Source organism: Populus nigra, chromosome 2 (assembly GCF_951802175.1).
Source record: "Populus nigra chromosome 2, ddPopNigr1.1, whole genome shotgun sequence".
NCBI classification, from domain to species: Eukaryota; Viridiplantae; Streptophyta; class Magnoliopsida; order Malpighiales; family Salicaceae; genus Populus; species Populus nigra.
The window spans coordinates 45,465,028-45,485,327 of NC_084853.1; the positions used below are offsets into that span (position 1 = coordinate 45,465,028).

At 35.4% G+C, this 20,300-nt stretch overlaps 2 protein-coding genes across 4 annotated transcripts; both read left to right on the forward strand.

Moving 5' to 3' along the window:
• The first annotated feature begins 137 nt into the window (after positions 1-137).
• LOC133682578 (uncharacterized) lies at positions 138-5,363 on the forward strand. Of its 2 annotated transcripts, XM_062105974.1 has the most exons (9): positions 138-327; positions 407-472; positions 544-661; positions 1,492-1,735; positions 2,524-2,652; positions 2,734-2,783; positions 3,535-3,632; positions 3,709-3,996; positions 4,777-5,363. In XM_062105974.1, the coding sequence occupies exons 2-9, from the start codon at positions 413-415 to the stop codon at positions 5,263-5,265; spliced, it is 1,476 nt and encodes a 491-aa protein (XP_061961958.1). In that variant the 5' UTR covers positions 138-327; positions 407-412; the 3' UTR covers positions 5,266-5,363. The 2 variants fall into 2 exon arrangements, with proteins under 2 accessions (XP_061961958.1, XP_061961957.1); XM_062105973.1 differs by having other exon boundaries at positions 138-472.
• Positions 5,364-7,766: 2,403 nt separating this feature from the next.
• On the forward strand, positions 7,767-19,301 carry LOC133682004 (E3 ubiquitin-protein ligase BRE1-like 1). Of its 2 annotated transcripts, XM_062105228.1 has the most exons (20): positions 7,768-8,257; positions 8,457-8,502; positions 9,827-9,988; positions 10,135-10,219; positions 10,906-11,133; positions 11,230-11,391; positions 11,842-12,035; positions 12,128-12,211; positions 12,366-12,485; positions 12,588-12,774; positions 12,872-13,032; positions 13,114-13,185; positions 14,482-14,558; positions 14,944-15,138; positions 15,281-15,353; positions 15,436-15,522; positions 16,235-16,372; positions 17,103-17,305; positions 17,379-17,544; positions 18,537-19,301. In XM_062105228.1, exons 2-20 carry the CDS (start codon positions 8,488-8,490, stop codon positions 18,666-18,668), a joined length of 2,541 nt encoding a protein of 846 aa, XP_061961212.1. In that variant the 5' UTR covers positions 7,768-8,257; positions 8,457-8,487; the 3' UTR covers positions 18,669-19,301. The 2 variants fall into 2 exon arrangements, with proteins under 2 accessions (XP_061961211.1, XP_061961212.1); XM_062105227.1 differs by lacking the exon at positions 8,457-8,502 and having other exon boundaries at positions 7,767-8,257.
• Positions 19,302-20,300: the final 999 nt, after the last annotated feature.

A 20,300-nucleotide genomic window follows, 5' to 3' on the forward strand; every position in this document is an offset into this window, starting at 1 on the left:
AACCTAACCCTAGTTTGTAATCATGCTTCTTTGTTGGGCCATTCAAAGGCCCAAACAGAAATTACCCTGTTAATTATTAAACATCCCTCGATCAGCATAAACCAAACAGCGGTGTTAGATTCTTAAGGAATCCAGGCCCAGATCTATAAATATAGGTCCCGCGCGGTCATCCGACACTTTATTTATTATCATCCCCTCTGCTACTCTGCCGTTGGATTTCGGATTCCTTGCGTTTGTTTGAAGAAATCAAACCAACACCAGAAAGCACCCTTCACTTTCTTCCAATTCCAAGTAATATCCCCAACAAATAATAAATTCTCCTGATAGGTAATTCAATTAATCAATTTTAATCACCGCTGTCATTATCTTGAATTACTTCTCTTTCAATTTCGCTAATTTTTGAAAGATCCTGATGGAGGAGGAACCAGGAAACCCTAGAAGAAGTAGTGAAGAATCAACCACGCCTTTCTTGGTAATTCCTTTTTTTTTTCTTTTTTTAATTATGTGGAGTATTTTATTGATTTTTCTTTTTGTTTTTTGCAGTCACTGAATGATGGGCTAATTCCGCAGTTATTCACATCAGTGCCATCCTTAAATGAAGCTGCCTCTTATCTAGCTCAATCTACTTCGTTGTTTACCGGCTGCTTCTCTGATTATTCTGGTATATTAATTTTCAATTATAATACTTGTTTGTTTTAAATACGCGAATTAGGATAATGATAAATGATGATTCTTTTGTTATTATATATAATTTGTCAATACACAGTTCTTTTATGTGTTTCTTGGTTGGGAAATACTTACATTTTTAGCAATATAAAAATAGTGAAGTGGAGTTCGCAATTGCCTATTTATTGCAGCCTTTGGAATCTGTTCTGGACCACTTGTATCCTTATTTACTTAAGGGAACTCATATATTTTTCTTAGGCTTCTCACTCATTAAGGTAAATGCTGTTTTTTTGTTTAATCTTTGAAATGAGATTCTAGTTGTTGTTACACTTCCCTGTTCATGCATGTTTCTCGTTTTAGGGAAAATGGCATGATTACCATACTCTTAAGTTTCACCGTTTCCTCATGTTTCTTGTTGTTTTGATTTTAAAATGTAGACTCGGTTGAGGGGGTAAAGTCAGTATCATCACATCTTTTTATCACTGTTCGTGACTGATTTTTAAATCTTTACCTCCTGTACATTTACTTGAATAGCACTACAGATCCAAATCAGCAAATATTGTCCTTCCAAAGACAGTGCCTTTCTGCGATGCCACTATTTGCCATTTATGCATGTAATTTCCGGACCTCTTGTCCATTAAGAGGCCATTTCTCAATTATGATCACACTAAAGTGGGTCTTGGGAGAAAAATTACCGAGACCCTACTTTTTTTGCTTTTTTCCATCAAACGCTGTTCTGAAAATTCAAACATGCTTCCTTAAGCTTGTGAGCTTAAGAATTTTACCATTATGTGATGCAATGGGCCACGGTTTATGTTGTCACAGTGGAATATCCTTCTTCTGGGGATTCTGTCACACATGAACAGGAGTTGACAACGTTTTCTTCCACACAAGATGGGGCCTCTCTGGATAGTGATCACCCGTCTTCAAGCGGAAGTCATTCTGCCACTGATACCCCTCCTATCTATGCTGGAGTAACAACAAACTCGTCTGAAGGACCATCTCAAAATACTAGTGCACTTGTACAATCAAATAACAGTGGTCAAAGCGGACTTTCAATGTTTCAAGGGTATTGGGTTCTTTCTTTCTTACTTTTGCTTCAGTATTTCTTACAGGATAATTTTGCCAGAGACAGTATTTTACATGATAAATGGATTGCAAAATGTACAGGATGTTAACATGGTACATAGTGAGCTAGTCATTTAGTATATGTCACTCCCTGTCTCACAACGAATGATCATCTTTCCTTTCTGGTCAGCCCCAAATATATATCTATTATTAAAAGTGAAAGTGCCGGTTCTTTCGTGTTCCTTATCTGCAGTTCATTAAAGAGTGTTAATTAGTCTATCTTTTGAAAAGTATTCATGGAAGTGTAATTCCAGAAAGTTAATACTTAAATAAATGAGGCAGGACAATATTTATTAGCCATTCTTAACATGTATGCATAGGAAAAGCAGACATTGTAAATTTTTGTTTCATATTGTGGGATAGAGTTGGGGTAGATCCTAGGATTAAAAGCACAGGTTTCTGGTTTGATAATGAGATGCTTTCAGTTTCTTGATAGTTTGCTTTGCTATCATTTGCAAGTACATAAACAACAGTGGTTCTTTGTATTTCCTAGCTGACAGAAAATTGTTTATCTCATTTATCAAGATTGAGTTTTTACTTTTACCCGTGTATCAGGAACTAGAAATGAGTGAAACAATTTTTTTCTCCATTTCTTTTGATTTTTTCAAGATGTGGGAACAGTATTTGAAGTTTCTCAATATGTTTTATGTGCCCGTGATGTGTGGATGGGTTTAGCATATAATTAGGTTTTTTACCTGTCCTTTTGAATCATGTGATGATTGCTTCTAGGCTTATTGAGCGTGCACGGAGGACTGTTCGTGGATCCGCTGACGATATAGGGTGGCTGCAATGTGCTTCAGGTATGCCTTCAGTTGAAGATGGAACTGGAAGGTTTATGGAAATTCTTGATAACATAAGGTACATAAAGCTTCTTTGGATCCTTAATACGTCGAACATGGTCATTTAGTTGGTGATTGAGATCTTTTCTCTTTTTACCAGGCATGGTCTACACAAGTTGCCAAATTCGATAGTTTATCTGTTGGTGCCAGGTAGCAATTCTATGTAGAATAATGCGAGTGTGTAGCTCTTTGAATAAAATATTTAGTCATTGGGCGATCATCACTGAGCATATTGCTTGTTTAACTGAGCATCCTGCATGTTTAAAGTGTTCTAGACTTGATCTCAATGACGTGATCGTGCGCAATTGTACTTGTCATATCAGCAAGACCATGTTTAAGTTTTTGCTTTTCTTCATGAAGTCCTCTTGAACCATATGAGATTATATTCATACAAGTTCCAGTCAACTTTTAGGTAGGCCTTAGGAGTTAAGGTCAAGGTCTTGAACAGGCATGGTAACTTTTATCCAGCATTGGTGTGTCAAAAGGCATTGAATGTCACAAACTATATGGTAATATGACAGATTGGTTAGTCATTTTTTGGCAAGATTTTCAAGATGAATTCTCAGACTGTGGCAATATAATGATAAATTAATCATCTAGGCAGGCTTTTGTGAGGAACTTGACTTCAACATATGCCCTGTCAAATTGTGATGCCAAAAACCACTCAATTGGATAGAAGGACAGCCACAATGGCGTAATTTCATTATCATGCAATGTAACACTTTTGGAGGAGCTGATATGATTATCTCTTTTCAAAGGCTTAGGTTATTATTGAATTTTTATATAAAATTTCACCTGACAAATTAAAAGCCAGATTCACAAGGTATGGTTTGAATTTTTTTTTTCCTATTTTGTATCCTGGAATCAATGGTTTGTGCAACTTTGCTGGTTAACTTGTCAGGTCTTTTCAGTAATCATGGACCGCTTTATTTTGTTTCTACAAAAACGAGTTTCTCAAAGATGGGTCTGGCATGTCACATTGCCAAGATTCATAGTGAGGTACTTATTGGGTCGTTCTTCCTTGCGTGATCATGCTGTACATATTCTATACTGAGCTTGTACAATGGCTAACCAGGCTTCAGTTGAGAAAAATGCCAGAGAGATAAAAGAATACATCGAGGAAATTTACTGGGGTTCACAGAAACGCGTCATGCTTCTTGGACATAGCAAAGGGGGAGTAGATGCAGCGGCTGCTTTGTCATTGTATTGGTCAGATTTGAAAGACAAGGTTGTCGGATTAGCATTAGCGCAGAGTCCATATGGTGGTAGTCCGATAGCTTCGGATATTTTACGTGAAGGACAGCTTGGAGATTATGTAAATATACGGAGACTTATGGAGATTATAATCTGTAAAGTGATTAAGGTACTGGGTATTTCCTTCTTTTTCTTTCAATATGACTACACATGCACCTGCATGGACACATAAAGTCAAGTGACACCCACCCACACACACACATGTATGTGTTTTTTTTTACCTATTTTAATGAAGTTGTTTAGAAGTACTTGATTGCAATACTCAATCTATTGGCATTTATTCCTTCTTTGTGGTGGCCATCAAAATGTAAATAAGATATTAGTTAATGGGCTGTTAAGCACTATAATTGTTAGAAAGCAAACAATGTAATTAAATAGAATGCCATCTTTAGATAGATTGAGTTGAGAAAGGATCATCATAGGACTATAACTGTAAGCCAATTCTGGAAATCTAGTTGTACCTACTGCATGATTGCTGATGAAGACACGTTGACACAGTTATTGCACCAGTAAACCGGGAAAAGAGAACCAAACAAGATATGAATTTGTTGATAAAGGCCTTGTGCTGTGTTAAACAGCTATCTATTCCAGTCTAAACTGGTATCAGTACCAAGAGAGGGCCAAACAAGATTTGAATGGAAAGTTGAAAAGACATAGCACGCTGCTGTGGATAATGCATGCAGAGAAGATCTAGCCGAGTCAAATTAGTCGGGGCATGGCATGATATGTTTATTGAGCTGGAGTTAGATTTCATTTTGTTTCTAAAATAAGTCTGCTTTCAATATTTTTCTAAATAAATTATGTTTTAATGGTCAAGTTTATTTTTCATCTCTAGGAAATCGTTTAATTGACTTGTGCTAATTCTTGTGTTATCCACAAACCTTGTTAGGGTGACATGCAAGCTTTAGAAGACTTGACTTATGAGAGGAGGAAGGAATTCTTGACGAAACACCAATTGCCAAGCGAGCTTCCTGTTGTATCTTTTCATACTGAAGCAGGCATTACACCTACTGTTCTAGCCACACTGTCTCATGTTGCTCATGCAGAGTTGCCCTTGATGGCACCTCTATCTGCTGGTGAATTACCAAAACTCCCAGTGGTAATTCCCCTTGGTGCTGCAATGGCCGCGTGTGCCCAACTACTACAAATCAGGTATGGAGAGAAGAGTGACGGGCTTGTCACATGCCGGGATGCAGAAGTCCCTGGATCCACAGTAGTGCGACCCAAATGTAAACTGGATCATGCTTGGATGGTCTATTCATCTCTGAACGGCGACCCTTCTGACTGGGATGCTTCTCAAGTGTGTGAAGCTCTGTTAACATTGCTTGTGGAAGTCGGTCAAAGGAAGAGACATGAATTTGCAATGAAAGATGAATGAGCCCAGTGCGATCTTGCTTTTCGCCTCCTCCTTGTGCTGTTGTTGTACTTAACAATTTGCTAATTTGGGTATATAGAATCTGAACTCCTTTTCCTTCCCCCCCTTTGGTTTATTAGGGTAAGAAATCTGGGTTAGTTTGCATGCCTCTAGACAAGATCCATCCTCCTGCTTTGGTAGAATGAAGGCCATCAACAACCGAGTCTAGCAAGTGTCCTTGTAACGACTAGGAAACTCGCTCTTTGACCACTTGAAACTGATGAACCTCGAGAGCTCGAGCTGGATTAGTTGAGCCAACTCTCGTCGAGTTGCATGCAAATTATATTCAGTGACGATAGGTTTGTTTCGCATCGAGGTTGAACTTCTCTGTTTTTTTATTTTTACCTTTTTTTTGGGATGGAGAGGGGGGGGGCTGTTGTAGGCCATGTTTGTTTCCCGGAATTCATTTTCCGGGAAACCACTTTCCAAATTTTCCTGTGTTTGTTTGCCATTAGAAAAGTTGGTCAACGGAAAACACTTTCTGGTCAGCGGAAAACACTTTCTGGTCAACGGAAACACTTTTCGGTCAACGGAAAACACTTTCCAGTTAAAGAAAATTTTGGTTTGATTTCTAGGAAAGTGTTTTCCCTTTTGACTGTGTTTGTTTTCCGGAAAGTGGTTTCCGGGAAACCACTTTCCAAGCTTTCCTGTGTTTGTTTGCTATTGGAAAAATTGGTCAACGGAAAACACTTTCCAGTCAAAGGAAAATTTGGCTTGGTTTTCAGGAAAGTGTTTTCCTGAAAATTTTGGGCGGAAAACACTTTCCGGAAGTTGTGAAAAATTTAGAAATGTCATTATTTGCTGATTATATCAAATTTGATCCTCAAACTTTTGATTGCTATGTATAATTTGTTTTGAATATTTATTTTTCAATTTCATCTCTTAAAATTTAATTTTTATATTAATTTTGGTCCTTACTTTTATAATTGCTATTTGCTTTTTTCTTATCATTTTTTTATTGAAATTTTTTATCTATCAAATTTGGTCCTCATTCTTTTGATTTTTACTTATTTTATTTGAAATAATTTATGAAATGTTAATTATTATTATTTTAATTTCTTCACCTTTTATTTTTTTTAATTTTTTAGATTTGATCTCTATTATTTTGATTATTATTTATTTTATTTGAGATAATTTATGAAATTATATTTTTTTTCAATTTCATTCTCATTCAACTTTTTAATTTGTAAGATTTGTTCCTCATTATTTTAATAAACTTGAAAAAATAAAACATTAATAAGTTATTTTCCAGCTCATTTTCCATAACATAACCAAACACTGGAAAGTGTTTTCCAACTTATTTTCCATTACACTACCAAACATCGGAAAATACTTTCCCGGAATTCACTTTCCCCGGAATTCACTTTTCAAAAGAAAACTACTTTCCTGCAAACAAACGGGGCCTAGTGTATCCTCCATTACAATACATTTTATTTAAGATGCACGTGTAAAGTCGCTCGAGAATGTGAGCGTGTGTGCATGCATGCTCGATGGATCTATCAATTAAACAAAATAAGCTAACTTAGAAATCTATTAATTAATTTGATTTAAAATTAATTTAGTATCATAAATCATAGTTTTCAATCATGGTCTGATAATTGATCCAGTTCAAAGCCTAGGTTTTGAGTATTGACCAAAGCCCAGGTTCTGAGTATTGACAAGGTCAATTTTTTTTTTTATTTTAAATTAAAATGATGTTGTTTTAGTAAAAATAAAAAAAAAATTAACGGGTTACAATTAGATTTTTAACTAAGTCTGATTAAGATAACTGAATCAATCAAGTTCATCGGGTTTTTTTTTATCCTATATTTTTTTAACCTAATCGAGTTTCAGTTTTATATTCACTTATCAAACCGATAGGATTTTAAAATTACACCTCAACTAATCTATGTGAAGGAAAAACTAAAAGAAGCCCAACATTGCGAGGACTCAAGATACCCGAGCCTCAAAATTCTTTACCCCTTTCCACCAATCATATTCCAGCATTCACTTTAAGCTAAAACCCGTTATTTGCGTAGTGTGTTTTCGTTAAATTTAAATCAATCAAGTATAACTCACTGAAAAAAAAAAACCACTCATCGGAGAGTAGAAAGAGTGAAATAAGTGATGATATTAATAAAAATTAAATTAAATAAAAATGATAATAATAAATCATTGCTATCAAATGGTAAAAATTAAAAAGCAAGTCCGCATTTCAACGACGTTTTGTATATTTTAATTTTATTTATTATTCTTGATATTAAATATAAATTTTAAAATATAAAAGTATATTATTTTAAAATATTTTAAAATAAAATAATATTTTAAAAAATAATTAATATCACTTTCCAGACAATCATGTTGCTTCTCTCACCTCGTCGTGGCACTAGCAGACCACAGATTCCTAGCGGTAGCATTTAATTCCCAAAATTACCCTTCTAGGAGTCACGGAATTTCACGCTCTCTCTTTATGCTAAAATATCACTCGCAACAAACAAACGAACTACCGTCTCCTCTCTCTCTCTCTCTCTCTCGCTCCCGAGCAGAGACCGAAGAGGAAATGAAAAATAAAGAAAAAGAAAAAGATTTAAACTTCTTTTGTTCTTTTAATTCTCAGTTTGAGAAAGGAAATCAAATTTCACAGTAAGTTATAGACTCTTTGATTAGGGTTAGGGTTTTTTTAGTGAAAAAGAAAACCAAACAGCTTGTTTGGCGGTTTTGAATTAGGGTTTCGAGAAATTTAATTGTTAAATTTAGTGTTTGATTTGTTTTGAATTAGGGTTTATTGAAATTCGTGTGTGTGCTAATGTGAGTGAAGTTGCTGGGGGAGGGAGTTTTGTTTTGTTGTTGCAATTTTTTTTCAATGGGGAGTACAGGTGAGCCAGACAGAAAACGGCGTCACTTCAGCTCCATATCATCACCAACAGCTGCTATGGCTAAAAAGCAGCCGTTATCGCATCTGTCCGAGGACAAAAAGGTTTGAACTTTTTCGCAATTTGATTGCTTCTTTTTTTTTAATGGTTTTGAGGAATCTTGTGCGGGTTCTGTTTTATTTTATGAATCTGATGGTCTTGATGCTCTGGGTTTATGGGGTTATCAGTAAAAAAAATCATATACTTGTAGGGTTATGGGCTGCATCACTTGGATAATTATGTGTGTTTGTTTTGTTAAATCAGATGATGGTGATTAAATGAGAGTTTTGCAGGGATGTGTTCAAATGAGGTCGGATTGTTTTATCTGCTTGAATGTTCTACTCTTATAGCCTATGACTTTTTAAGCTAACGATCTTCAATAAATATTCATACATTGAATTTTTGCATTGCTTAACTTGTCTACAATTTGTCTTTTGTAATTTACTCATCTATCATTGTAACTCAATGAATGGATATCTAAGTCCAATGAGGTTGCTACCTGTCTATCTCTAAAATCTATTTTTCATGATAAAAAATACATTTCCAGGCAATGTGTTCTCTGTCTTTGCTTGTGAATCATTTATATGTGTAATTCTCTAGCTCTGATGCTTGATGGCTGCAACAGTTTAGCTGTTATTTTAGATTTTCCAATACTGGGTAACTTGGCATTTTAGAAGCTTTATATGGTACTGCACTCAGTAATTTCTATATCTATAAGTACCAGTGCTGTCAAGAGGTGCTGAGGCGCTTGCCTAGGCGTTCCAGGTGAGGCGAGGCCCCAGCGCTTTTATTAGCCTCAGGCGTTGGATTTCAATGGGGCGCTGCCTAAGCGAGCACCTTGTGAGTGGGTGCAAGGCGCTAAGGCTAGCGCCTGCTTGAAGTTCTTCCTTTTCTGTTGGACTTCTTTTTAATGATTTATGTTTTGACCTATTTGTCCATTTTTTTAATTCACCACAAGAAACAACTTGGAGGTATTTTTTGTAAAAAAAACAAAGATTAGGGTAAAAAATCATTAAAGTGGGAGACAAACAGACAATGAAAGACACTTAGAAGAGAAACACCAACCACACTTTCTTTTTTCAACAGTGGGAGTCGAAGAACAACACATCTGTACAACTAATACTTTAATTTTTTCTAAACAAGTGCAGTATAGTGTGAGAGATGAGGATTTCAATTATAATCATGAAATGGAGGATATGGAGGATTCAAGTGAAGGAGAGGAAAGCATGGATGGAGATGTTTTTGAAGATTAATGAATAATGATGATGATATTTAATTTTTCTTTTTAATCTATTTGGCTACTTACTACTTTAAACTATCATATTATTTTAAGGGTGAAAAATATAACTTTATATGACTATGTTATGGCATTTTATATTTTCTTTTGATTTTCTAATGATCTCTAATCTTAAGTGGGAAGATATGTATCTTAGATTTATATATATATATATATATATATATATATTTTAATTTATAGCTTATCGCCTTGGTTCATTTGGGCGAGCGCCTAGCGCCTCAGTCATTTTATAGGCTTGGTGCCTTTTGCCTTTGACAACACTGATAAGTACCAAACTGTAATGTTACCAACGAGTAGCTTGTTTGTTGTGAACTCACATTTTCTTTTGATGATATAGCTTGATACTGCTGTTCTTCAATACCAAAATCAAAAGCTTCAACAGAAGTTAGAGGCTCAGAAGGTTGAGCATTCTGCACTTGAAAACAAGTTCTCTCTACAGAAGGAGAAACAGAAACCATACAATTCCACATTGAAGGCTGTCAATAAGTCTTGGGAAGTGGTAATTCCTTGGGTTTTTTTGTTTTTCATATTACCTTTCCTTTCATACACTAGTTTAGAGAATTTAAAGCATAAGATATTTTTCTGCGTTATCTACACACTGTACCTTATTGTAATTGTGGGAACGTTGACTGTTTTTAACAATAGCTGGTGACTGACTTGGAAACATGTTCCAACCGCACAAGAGAGTGGATCAATGGGCAAGATGTCAAACATGTACCAATCACGAGAGGTGAGGAACCTGTAATGTATTACTTCTCTCTGGTTTTTTAGTTTTTCCCCTTACCAATTTACTGGTAACACTTGCTTAGATAGCATGAATTCATTGCTATCCATTCCTAACATGTGCTTTCTTGTGATAGCAATTTATGACTAATTAATATATATACATGGGAGAAAACTGTACAAGGCGAATAAGAATCCACCTATTGGCACACAACATAATATAGTTCCTGAAATTTTATCCTGTACAGGCCATACTTGGTGATTCCTGGCTTTGCATGCATGCTTAATTTGCTTGTTTGATTACAGCAAGGAAACTTTTTTGAGTAGTTTTACCTCTTCTTTGCAAATTATTATCTTACAACTTTAATGCTTATAACATCCATGAGATGCCAATTGTCTTGGAAGTTGGTTTAAATTTCAAAAATATTTTGGGAAATTCATTTGTTGCGGTTGGTAGGTTGGCGGGTGTGTGGCTTTTGGAACTATGCATGTGTGCGTAGGCTTGCATGGTCATTTGTGTGGGTAGGTTTCAGAAACATGTGTGTGTGTATTTGGGGGGAGGGTATTTTAGCAATGTGTGCGGCATTTTATGCAGTTCAAAGTGAGCAGCTAGGAAATATATATATATATATATATATATATATATAAAAGCAAGGCCATTTTCTAATAGGGTATTATTAAATTTCCTTTCAGATGGGGGTTCATCTTCTCTCAAGGATGCATTTCTTAGCAGACTTATGGAAACTGGTGCAACTGAAAGTTCCTCTGCAAGTAACTGCCCTGATCAGATGGAAGTGGATAGAGAAACTGCCTTTGAAAAGAATAAAAGCATTGTACATAATTTAGTGGCTACAATCAATGGCCTTTGGTATCTGAAGGATGGATTACGTGCAGCCGTTTTGAAACAGCTTACAGAAGATGGTAGGAGTATATTGCCACAAGTGTCTGTGTTATATTTGTCTTGGGCTACTTCCTTCAGAGTTTTCTCAGTTCCTATGTATGTTTCTCCTTTGCTAGATGCTTGTACGGAAACGATATCTAATGAATTGGAGACAGAACTTAAGAACTTGAGGTTAGGGCTAAGTGACCTTCATTTGAAGCACAAATCACTGGCAAGGGAATTGCAGAACCATCGAGACAGTGATGCAAAAAATAAAGCTGAGCTTAAGCATCTAAAAGGTAACATTTAGTGATCATCTGAGGGCCCTTCCTCCTTTAGTCAAATTAACGTAGCATATCCTGTTTATGATACATGCATAGGTCCATGTCCTTTTTTTTTAAACGGCCTTGTTTAACTGTATATGTTCACTAGCACACTATATCACATTTAAATACACATCACGTGTACTTGGTCTTAAGGTTTGAAATGTTTGGATGGCCGTTCTCACTCTCTACAGTTATTTACTAATTTTGATTTGTTATTGTCACAACAATGGAATGAGTTTTATGCTATTCATCTAGTGTTTGGAAAATCTGGAGAAAATAATTTGGTTTTGCAAGAGTAGGTGTATGACTGGGCAAACTACACACTGCATTATGCTATTCATTCTTTTTGCTTGAAAAATTAATCATCATTGACTGATATGCTTTTGTAAGTGTGACTGTTGTGCATCTGCTTGTTTTCCATAGGTGAATTGGAGACCACAGTTGCAGAATTAAATGACAGCAACTGTAAATTGGCAACACTTAAAGCGGAGAGAAATGCAACTAAAGGGGCATTCTTCCCTGTCTTAAACTTGGGAAGCAAGCATGCTGCTGGTGATCAGGTCAGGGATAAACAAAAGGATCTTCAAGAAATGGAGTCTGCTGTCAAAGAGCTTTTAGTGAGTTGTTGACTTTTATTTTAATTGGATTCCTTCTTGGGAATTTCTTGAACTGGAAGAGATAGGCATGCTAATTAATTTGAGTTTCACAGGACCAAGCTTCCTCTCGACTACTAGAACTAAAAGATCTTCATGAAGAAAGGTTAATAATATTACAGAAGCTATCCAATTTGCAGGTTAGTAGTTGTTTGTTTGTTTGTTTTTTTTTTTTTTTTTCGGGGGGGGGGGGGGTCTTAAATGCAGATTCACTTATTCGATATTATAAATAGAATGAAATGCAGCTTTATTTATGTGCTAATAGAAATGGAATGAAATTATTTTGGTTTACAGCACTCATTGAAGAATGTGAAGGTTATTTCTTCATCACGAGCCTACCTTTTGCTGAGAGATCAACTAGAGAAATCAAAATCAATGGTTCTCCATTATCGTGCCTTATTTGAGAAACTACAGGTTGTAACTGGTCGGTAGTTTCATTTATGCCCGAGTCTGTAAATGTATTTTCCATGGATTAGTTTCTGATGCTGACAATATTTTTGTTCCCGGAAATTACAGGTTGAGAAGGATAACCTTGTCTGGAAGGAAAGGGAATTAAATATGAAAAATGATTTAGTTGATGTTTGTCGAAGATCTACTGCGGTTGTTGATTCTAGAGTTGCTGATTTAGGAAAGGAGATACAGAAACAGATTAACGAAAGAAACATGATTGAGACTAATCTGGAAGAGTCATCAAGAGAACCAGGTGCATTACTGCTTGATGCTTTTGTGTGACTTGTAATTCAAGCTGCTTCTTCCCTCTAGTTTTGTGCTCGAAGCCTGATAAGTACTCTCTATTTTAGGAAGAAAAGATGTGATTGCTGAATTCAAAGCATTGGTTTCTTCATTTCCTGAGGAAATGGGCTCTATGCAAAGCCAATTAAGTAACTTCAAAGAAGCTTCTTCTGATATTCATTCTTTGCGGGCTGATGTGCAGTCTCTTTCTACTGTTCTGGATACGAAGGTGGGTACTTTCTGGTGTATGCATTTATATGTGTTAAATTTAAATCAGTTAAAGGTTACTAAGATTTGTTTTCTGAAGCAGGGAAAACAATGTGGAAGTTTGTCTTCCAGATCAACGAGCCATATTGCTGAGATACATAAGTTGCAGTCTCTGGTATTTTTCCATTCTTCATTTTCTTAGAAATTTTAGGGGCTTGTAAATGACTTCATAGCCTTCCTTTTTTCTGCCTGAGGATTGTATAACCTAGGTTTACTTGGAACTTGAATATGGATGGAATGAAAGCTTTTTGCAAGAATTGTTCATGCTGTGTACTGTTATTGGTCACTCTTAAGGAATTATAGCATTTTAATCCTGCTGTCTGACATTATATCCGTGACGTGTTTGATATCCTATATTGTTATTGTCTTCCAATGAAATGTGGTCATTTTAGGTTTTTAAGTGTGTTATTGTGTCTTAAGCTTCTAATAGGATCTCTGAAATGCCAATTCCAAGTCATAAATTTTTTTTGCCATGAAATGTGTCATGGGTTTTACTTTTCTTCGCCATATCTTTCAAGGACTTGTATTTCAAGACTTCAATGGATGACTACCTTTTCTTTGGAGTTGAAGAATTCCTGATATTAACATTTTATTTTATTTGAAAAACTCATCCATAGTGTTCCCTTATCTAGATGCATAAAATTTTGGCCATGGGAATGTTGTCGAGAAAAGATCCATTTGGTTCCCGTCTTTCTTTTACTTGCTAGCTATTTTTTGAAACCTTTTTTGTTTCGGAGGAAAAAATGTGCATCCCTGAAGGGTATGCTTTTGCTGCATTTATAAATTTGTACCTCTTGAAGAAGTTTGATTTGAACCCCATACAAGTTTTAAAATTATATAGGTGTCACTTTCATTTACTCTAGCAGAAGAAACTCTAGCCATGTTTGTTGATTATGCCATAAGAACTACAGCCAAATGTTTTATAATATTTGAGAACCCAAATCAACAAACATGCTATTTTACTTGGCTAATAGCAAAATGATTGTCGAGGTGTATTCTTAAACAAGAGATGCTTAAAAGATTAGGTACTGGATTATTTCCTGTTGAATGCTCTTATGTTTCATTTTTTCCAAGAAACCCAAAATATGGTTATAGATATACCTCAATTATGTTTTTGCTAGTACAAAAACCATGTCTCTCCAAGCATTAAATTCATTATCACATTTGACTTGTTTTTCTGGATCTAGTTTATTTTTCTAGTCCTTGTGAACTTATCTTTTTTTTCAGAAATATTAAATTACTGATAAATTTAAATGTAATCTATGCTCTGACAAGTGGTCTGATAACCATTTGCCAACGTCTGCTGGAACACCGGTTAGAAGAATTTATGATACCTTGCTTTCTTATTTTAGGGGTATAAAACTGATATGATCTGATTTAGCAATTGAACCCCATTTTTCCTTGGTTGCAGGTCCAAGATCTGAAGGAAAACATACTGGAGTTGAAACTGATTTTGGACATGTATCAACGTGAATCCACTTATTCAAGGTCAGAGTCATCTATACATTCTGCTTTCCCCATAATAGCTTGAACTTCTACTTGATATTCAACCAACTACAGATAGTTTATTTTGTATATTCATTTAGTATTCTAGTGAGTGTTTGTTGCTTTATGCTGGAAATTGATGTACATTGATGTACATTGAATGATTGTGCTTTGTTTAAATTTGGTGTCCAACTTCTTGCACTGGTATAAAATCATTATTTTTAAGATACCAGCTAAGTAATGCTAGCTGTGGGTTGCCCTTGCCATTATGGTGAAGTATTTGATTAAATCATTTATTAGCATGATCCAGTTCATACCATTTTCTCGTCATTGGTTCTAGATTATGTGAAATTATGTGGTGGCTTAGAAATTTATTCTGCAATTTTAGGGATGTCTTGGAAGCCAGGGATCTGGAATACAAGGCATGGGCTCAAGTTCAAAGTTTTAAATTCTCTCTTGATGAGCAAAACTTGGAATTACGAGTGAAGACAGCAAATGAAGCCGAGGCCATATCCCAGCAAAAGCTAGCTGCTGCAGAAGCTGAGATTGCTGATTGGAGACAGAAACTAGAAGCTTCTAAAATGTAAACCTTTCCATTGAACAATCATCCTTTCATTGTAATTGTTTTTGGTTAATAAGTGGGCCTAATATTTGTTCCCACCTAAATTTTAACATGCTAATTATGGGAGAGCAGTGTGTGAAAATGTTGATTTCTTTCGTTTCAGGGATATGTCTAGACTTTCTGATGTCCTAGAATCAAAAAATGAAGAAAATGAGGCCTACTTATCTGAAATAGAGGTCAGTGTTATTTTCATTACAGGCTTTCTTTAGACTGCAATAATGCATCTGTTTCAAGATTGTTTATTTGGTTTTGCTTCAGACAATTGGTCAAGCATATGATGAAATGCAAACTCAAAATCAACATCTGTTGCAGCAAATAACGGAGAGAGATGATTATAACATTAAGGTTAGCATATTCCATAATCTGTCTTCGAGTAGACTGTTTTTTGTTGCATGCAGTGTCTTTCAGCTGTTGATGCTTAAGCCATTGGTCTTACTTTGTACGTTCAATGTTTGCTTTACTGTATGATGTGATATTGGTTTTTGCATTGCCAACTTGTATTTTGAAACGTTCATATTCATATAAGCTTTGGAGTTCTTAAGACTTGCAATGTGGTTCATTTTTCTATATGAACTGTTAAACAGGTAATATCTGACCTTACACGTGTCTTAACATTTCCGATTTTGATCCAGCTTTTCTTGATTACTTGGGCATGGAAACATGTTTTGCCCTACTGGTTTGTAATATCTATAGAAGGACCAATTATGGACTGATTTGATATCTTAAACTGAAAAGAGATGTATTAATAGTTTGTAGCTGGAGATAGGGTCTTCATGCTGTTACATCCTTGACATCTTGGTTGAGTTTCCCTCATCCTGGAACTTCAAAACATCAACATGTGACCTGCTATTTTTGTATGGTTTTAACAGGCATTACTTGTAAACTGGACATAATTTTACTCTTGCTTATCATGATGCTGCTCTTCTTGTATTCATGTAAATAATTCTTGCTTACATTTACTTTTAGATGTGAATGGATTCATCTTAGAGTTCAGGTAAAGATATGAATACATGTACTCGAGAGTATGATTTAGTGGATCTTGCTATTCTTGTTTTAGCTTGTTTTAGAGGGGGTGAGAGCAAGACAAATGCGGGATTCTCTGCTCATGGACAAACAAACCATGGAAAAGGAGATTCAGCAAGCCAATATTTCCCTTGATTTCTTTGATGTGAAAGCTGCAAGAATAGAAGATCAGGTATTTCTAAGTGCTAGTTATTTTGATATATGCAAGAAATAGTAGTTATTTAGACATATGGTTTGCATATAGAGTATTGATGCACATAGTATAAAAATCGGCCTGTGAAATAAAATAAACATTCTTGTATGTGACTAAAAAAGGAAATAAAAGGAGAAAATGCCATTTTTTTCAATTGATAAATAACTAATATGTTTTTAATTTGTCTTTTTTTATTTTTATTTTTCTATTTTAGAAGATGATTATGTTTTAATTAAACCAATCTTCTTTTTCAACTAAACCCTTCTTTTTTATTTTAGAAGATGATTATCTTTTTAAACATATTGGCGATGAATATGTTTAAAAAGAACAGGCAAGCCATGCACTATTATTCTGTTCTTCTTTCATATCAATATTTTTTGTAGATTAAGAATTGAGGAGTATCTTGTTGATGTTTTCACTATGTATATGGTATTGTAGCCTTGGTACTTAACTACTCTTACTATTAGATGAGCATAGGCATGTCTCCAAGTTAGGTAAAGAATTAGTATTATGTTGATGATTTTCCAGGATAAATGTTAGTTAGATTAATTAATTGATAATAAAGGTATTTAGTCTTATTAAATTATTGAAGGGCAAAATAGTAGATCAATTTTTTTTTATGAGTTCATACATAGTTGTGGATCATTTTGTAGTAGAGTCAACATTACTGGAACATGTATAATCAGTATTGAATGCCTCTGCCTTGCAGTTAAAAAATTGTTCAGACCAGGTTCATAAACTTGCAGAAGATAAGTTTCAAAGGTCGGTTATGTTGGAAAATACACAAAAGAAATTGCTAGATTTGAGAAGATCATCTAATCAAGCAAGAGAGTCATTGGAGGATTCCCAATCTAGAGTTGAAAGAAGTCGAGCTGCTCTTTTGGAGGTGCAGATAGATCTAGAGAAAGAGAGGTAACAAAATAAATCCCATTGCACTTCCTATTTGTATGAAGTGTAGACATTCACGTCATTGCTTGTTTATCAGATTTGACAAGAGAAGAATGGAGGAGGAATTGGAAGTTGCAAGGAGAAAGTTTTCTCATCTTCAAGAACATACAGAAGGGTCCTTGATTGTAGAAAAGCTTCAACAGGAACTTAGAGAATACAGGGAAATAGTTAAGTGCAGTATCTGCCTTGACAGACCAAAAGAGGTGATTTGCAATCCCTGTTCTGTTATTTGTGGGATTTAATGTCCTGTTTTGATGAATGAAACCAGCCTTGCTAGTTGGATATCTTGATATGAAAACAGGGCATGCAAAGCATAATCAAACCATTATTTCTAAGATAAGTTTGACATGTACATTATCCAACAAGTAGGTTTCCCATCAAGGGAAGTGAATTTTATGAAGTGATGATGTTGAATTATGATTTGCTGGTCTTACTGCTGCTCCAGCTTTTTTCCTAAGGCAACTGGTTTCACGTTTACTAGCAAGATATTATATTTCAGCTTGCTTGTACTCTCAATGGAACTTTAGTACTAGGTGGCAATAGCAGTAGTTTCAATTGAGAACAAACTTGTACTATTCTCAGTAGAAAGGATTAGCAGTGTGATGGACGAACACTATTCTGTGGTATGCAGTGCTTGGTATTGTGATAGCATGTTTATTAACAAATCATATATGCTAGAAAAAGAAATTACTGAACCTGCAGGAAAGTGGAATGATGAGTGTTATCCAGAAAGTGACAAAATGATTGGCTTGGAGTTTGATTGAAGGAATAGAAAATTAGGCAAAGAATCTCACATTCTGGCGTGGTAAAAATTGGTTGTTATGATAAAGTATCCTAAAACATTATTGAATGGAGGAAGAGCTTCTTTGAAGCAACCTCAACTAGTTTAGTACAGAGGCTTGTTGAAATTTGACTGGTTGTATTCTCCACCATATTTCCCTAGAGGTTTCTAAACAACTTTTGGTGATTTAGTAAGTGTTTTTCTTCATAGTGGGTGCTTGAGTTCCTTTGGGATTCGGGTTGGGTTGCTAATAGGTTCAATATTAGAATACTACTGTTGCTGTATTTATTGAAATTGATCAATAATCTCCAAGATTTTATGATATACATACCAGTCAATTATATGACTTAATTTTTGCCACTGTTTATCCAAATATATTGTGCAGGGATTCTAATAATTTTATTTTCCGATCAGGCTGTCATTACAAAATGCTATCATTTGTTCTGCAATCCCTGCATACAGAGAATTGTTGAAAGTCGTCACCGCAAGTGTCCAGTGTGTAGCATGAGTTTTGGGCATAATGATGTGAAGCCAGTTTACATCTGATGGCATGGGAATGAGGTGTACCGTGCTGTTTGATGATGAGGCTCGTTTTCAAGGTCAGGTCCCAATGAGGCTTGTCTGCCCTGATAGAACCTTGACCTTTGGATGCATGCTGGTTCATGCCTATTCTTATGTTAGAGAATTACCAAGAGAATAGTGACAGGAACCAGTGCAATTCCTGTCCAAATCATCCCCATACAGATCATTTTAAATTTGATTCTAGGTTGATTTCATTTGTTGCTCGACTTCCATCTATCTAGGATGTTGGTTCCTTATTAACTACTAGGAGACACTATAGTGTTTTGATTTGTTGCAGATGATCAGAATCCGACAAAATGCCATCGCTGAATGCCGTGGAGGTTGTACAGATCACCTTGGCACATAGCAATGAGAGTTGGCTCATGCATTTGTTGTCAGTTTTCTCCATCCAGTGAAAATACCTGGAATGGAACTTAATTTTTGACTGTACAGGTTTTAGTGCATACATTAGATTGCAGGAATATCAATCAGTTTACATTTTTTGCTTTTATAAACTAATGACGTTTATAGTAGTAGTTTGTGCTAGATGTGCTCAACATTGCTTCATGTATGTACAAAACTTTTGAAAGTGAATGTTGTAGTGCTCTATTTCATGTATGTTATTTCCACTAGTGGGCATTCTTTCAGTAGAGGTATGCCACCATTTTATGGAAAAGTGAAGGAAAACAAGAAAAACGGTGTTTTTATTGAATAGACCAGTGAGCATTTGTGGTTTTTGTTGGTATGGGAAATAGCAGTGGCTTTTGGTTGAAAAGGCGCGCAAGTGAGTGAAGCTAGCGGGAGAACTGCATTTGCTGTCGGCTTGGAATGAGTTTGGTTTTCAAGCTTACATGAGATGGTTTGCCATGGCTTCTGTTCGAGGGTTTTTAGCTTCTGGAGAAGAGAGGGTATTTTTACAAGGTGGGTTATGTCGATTCGGTTTGAAGTAGATTTCCTGTAGTTTTTCTGCTGATCTTTTAGATTTAAATACATTTTTGACCCCACTTGAGTAGGTTTAAACCTGGATTCTCATTTCCTTTTGGGTTTCCTAGCATTAAATGTGCTGGGTTCTTGGAGGTGGGTGTGGCTATGAATTTACTAATGAAAATTTAGGTTGAAAACTCGGGGTAGAAAATGGGTCAAGCCATATTTCTCTATCAGATGTTAGCACAAGATGCCTGGTGGATATTGACAAGCTTACAGCAAGTTTCAGTTATTTGCAATTTAGTCTCTGAGGTTGAAGATAGATAGTGACTAATTCTAACATGTTAAATATGTATAGTTCAGTCTGATATTGGTCGTCACCTATTTTTTATTTTTTACTTCATTTTTTTGACAAAGTTGATATGCATCAGTATTAGAAAGGAAGGAGAGTCAGGCTTAATAGTGGCCAGAAAGGGGATTGATCTGATCATCATAATAAAGATTAGGGATTAATTTTGACCATTTTTGGATGCAGGATTAAGTAGAAAACTAAAAGGCTGTGGGGTTTTTTTCCTGGTTTAAGGTTGCATTCTTCGGCAGCGTTTGGAAACGCGGCTGCGTTTTTAAAAAATTTTAATTTTTTTTTTGCTAAAATTTAATATGGTTTGTACGTTTTGGATCGTTTTGATGTGC

Excerpts from the sequence above, each read along its gene's own strand:
- LOC133682578 (XM_062105973.1), top strand. The coding sequence starts at position 413 with ATGGAGGAGGAACCAGGAAACCCTAGAAGAAGTAGTGAAGAATCAACC. Across the intron at positions 3,633-3,708 it reads TTGCCAAGATTCATAGTGAG|GCTTCAGTTGAGAAAAATGC; the intron begins GTACTTATTGGG and ends ATGGCTAACCAG. Across the intron at positions 3,997-4,776 it reads TAATCTGTAAAGTGATTAAG|GGTGACATGCAAGCTTTAGA; the intron begins GTACTGGGTATT and ends AAACCTTGTTAG.
- LOC133682004 (XM_062105227.1), top strand. The coding sequence starts at position 8,144 with ATGGGGAGTACAGGTGAGCCAGACAGAAAACGGCGTCACTTCAGCTCC. Across the intron at positions 14,559-14,943 it reads CGTGAATCCACTTATTCAAG|GGATGTCTTGGAAGCCAGGG; the intron begins GTCAGAGTCATC and ends CTGCAATTTTAG. Across the intron at positions 16,373-17,102 it reads CTGCAAGAATAGAAGATCAG|TTAAAAAATTGTTCAGACCA; the intron begins GTATTTCTAAGT and ends TCTGCCTTGCAG.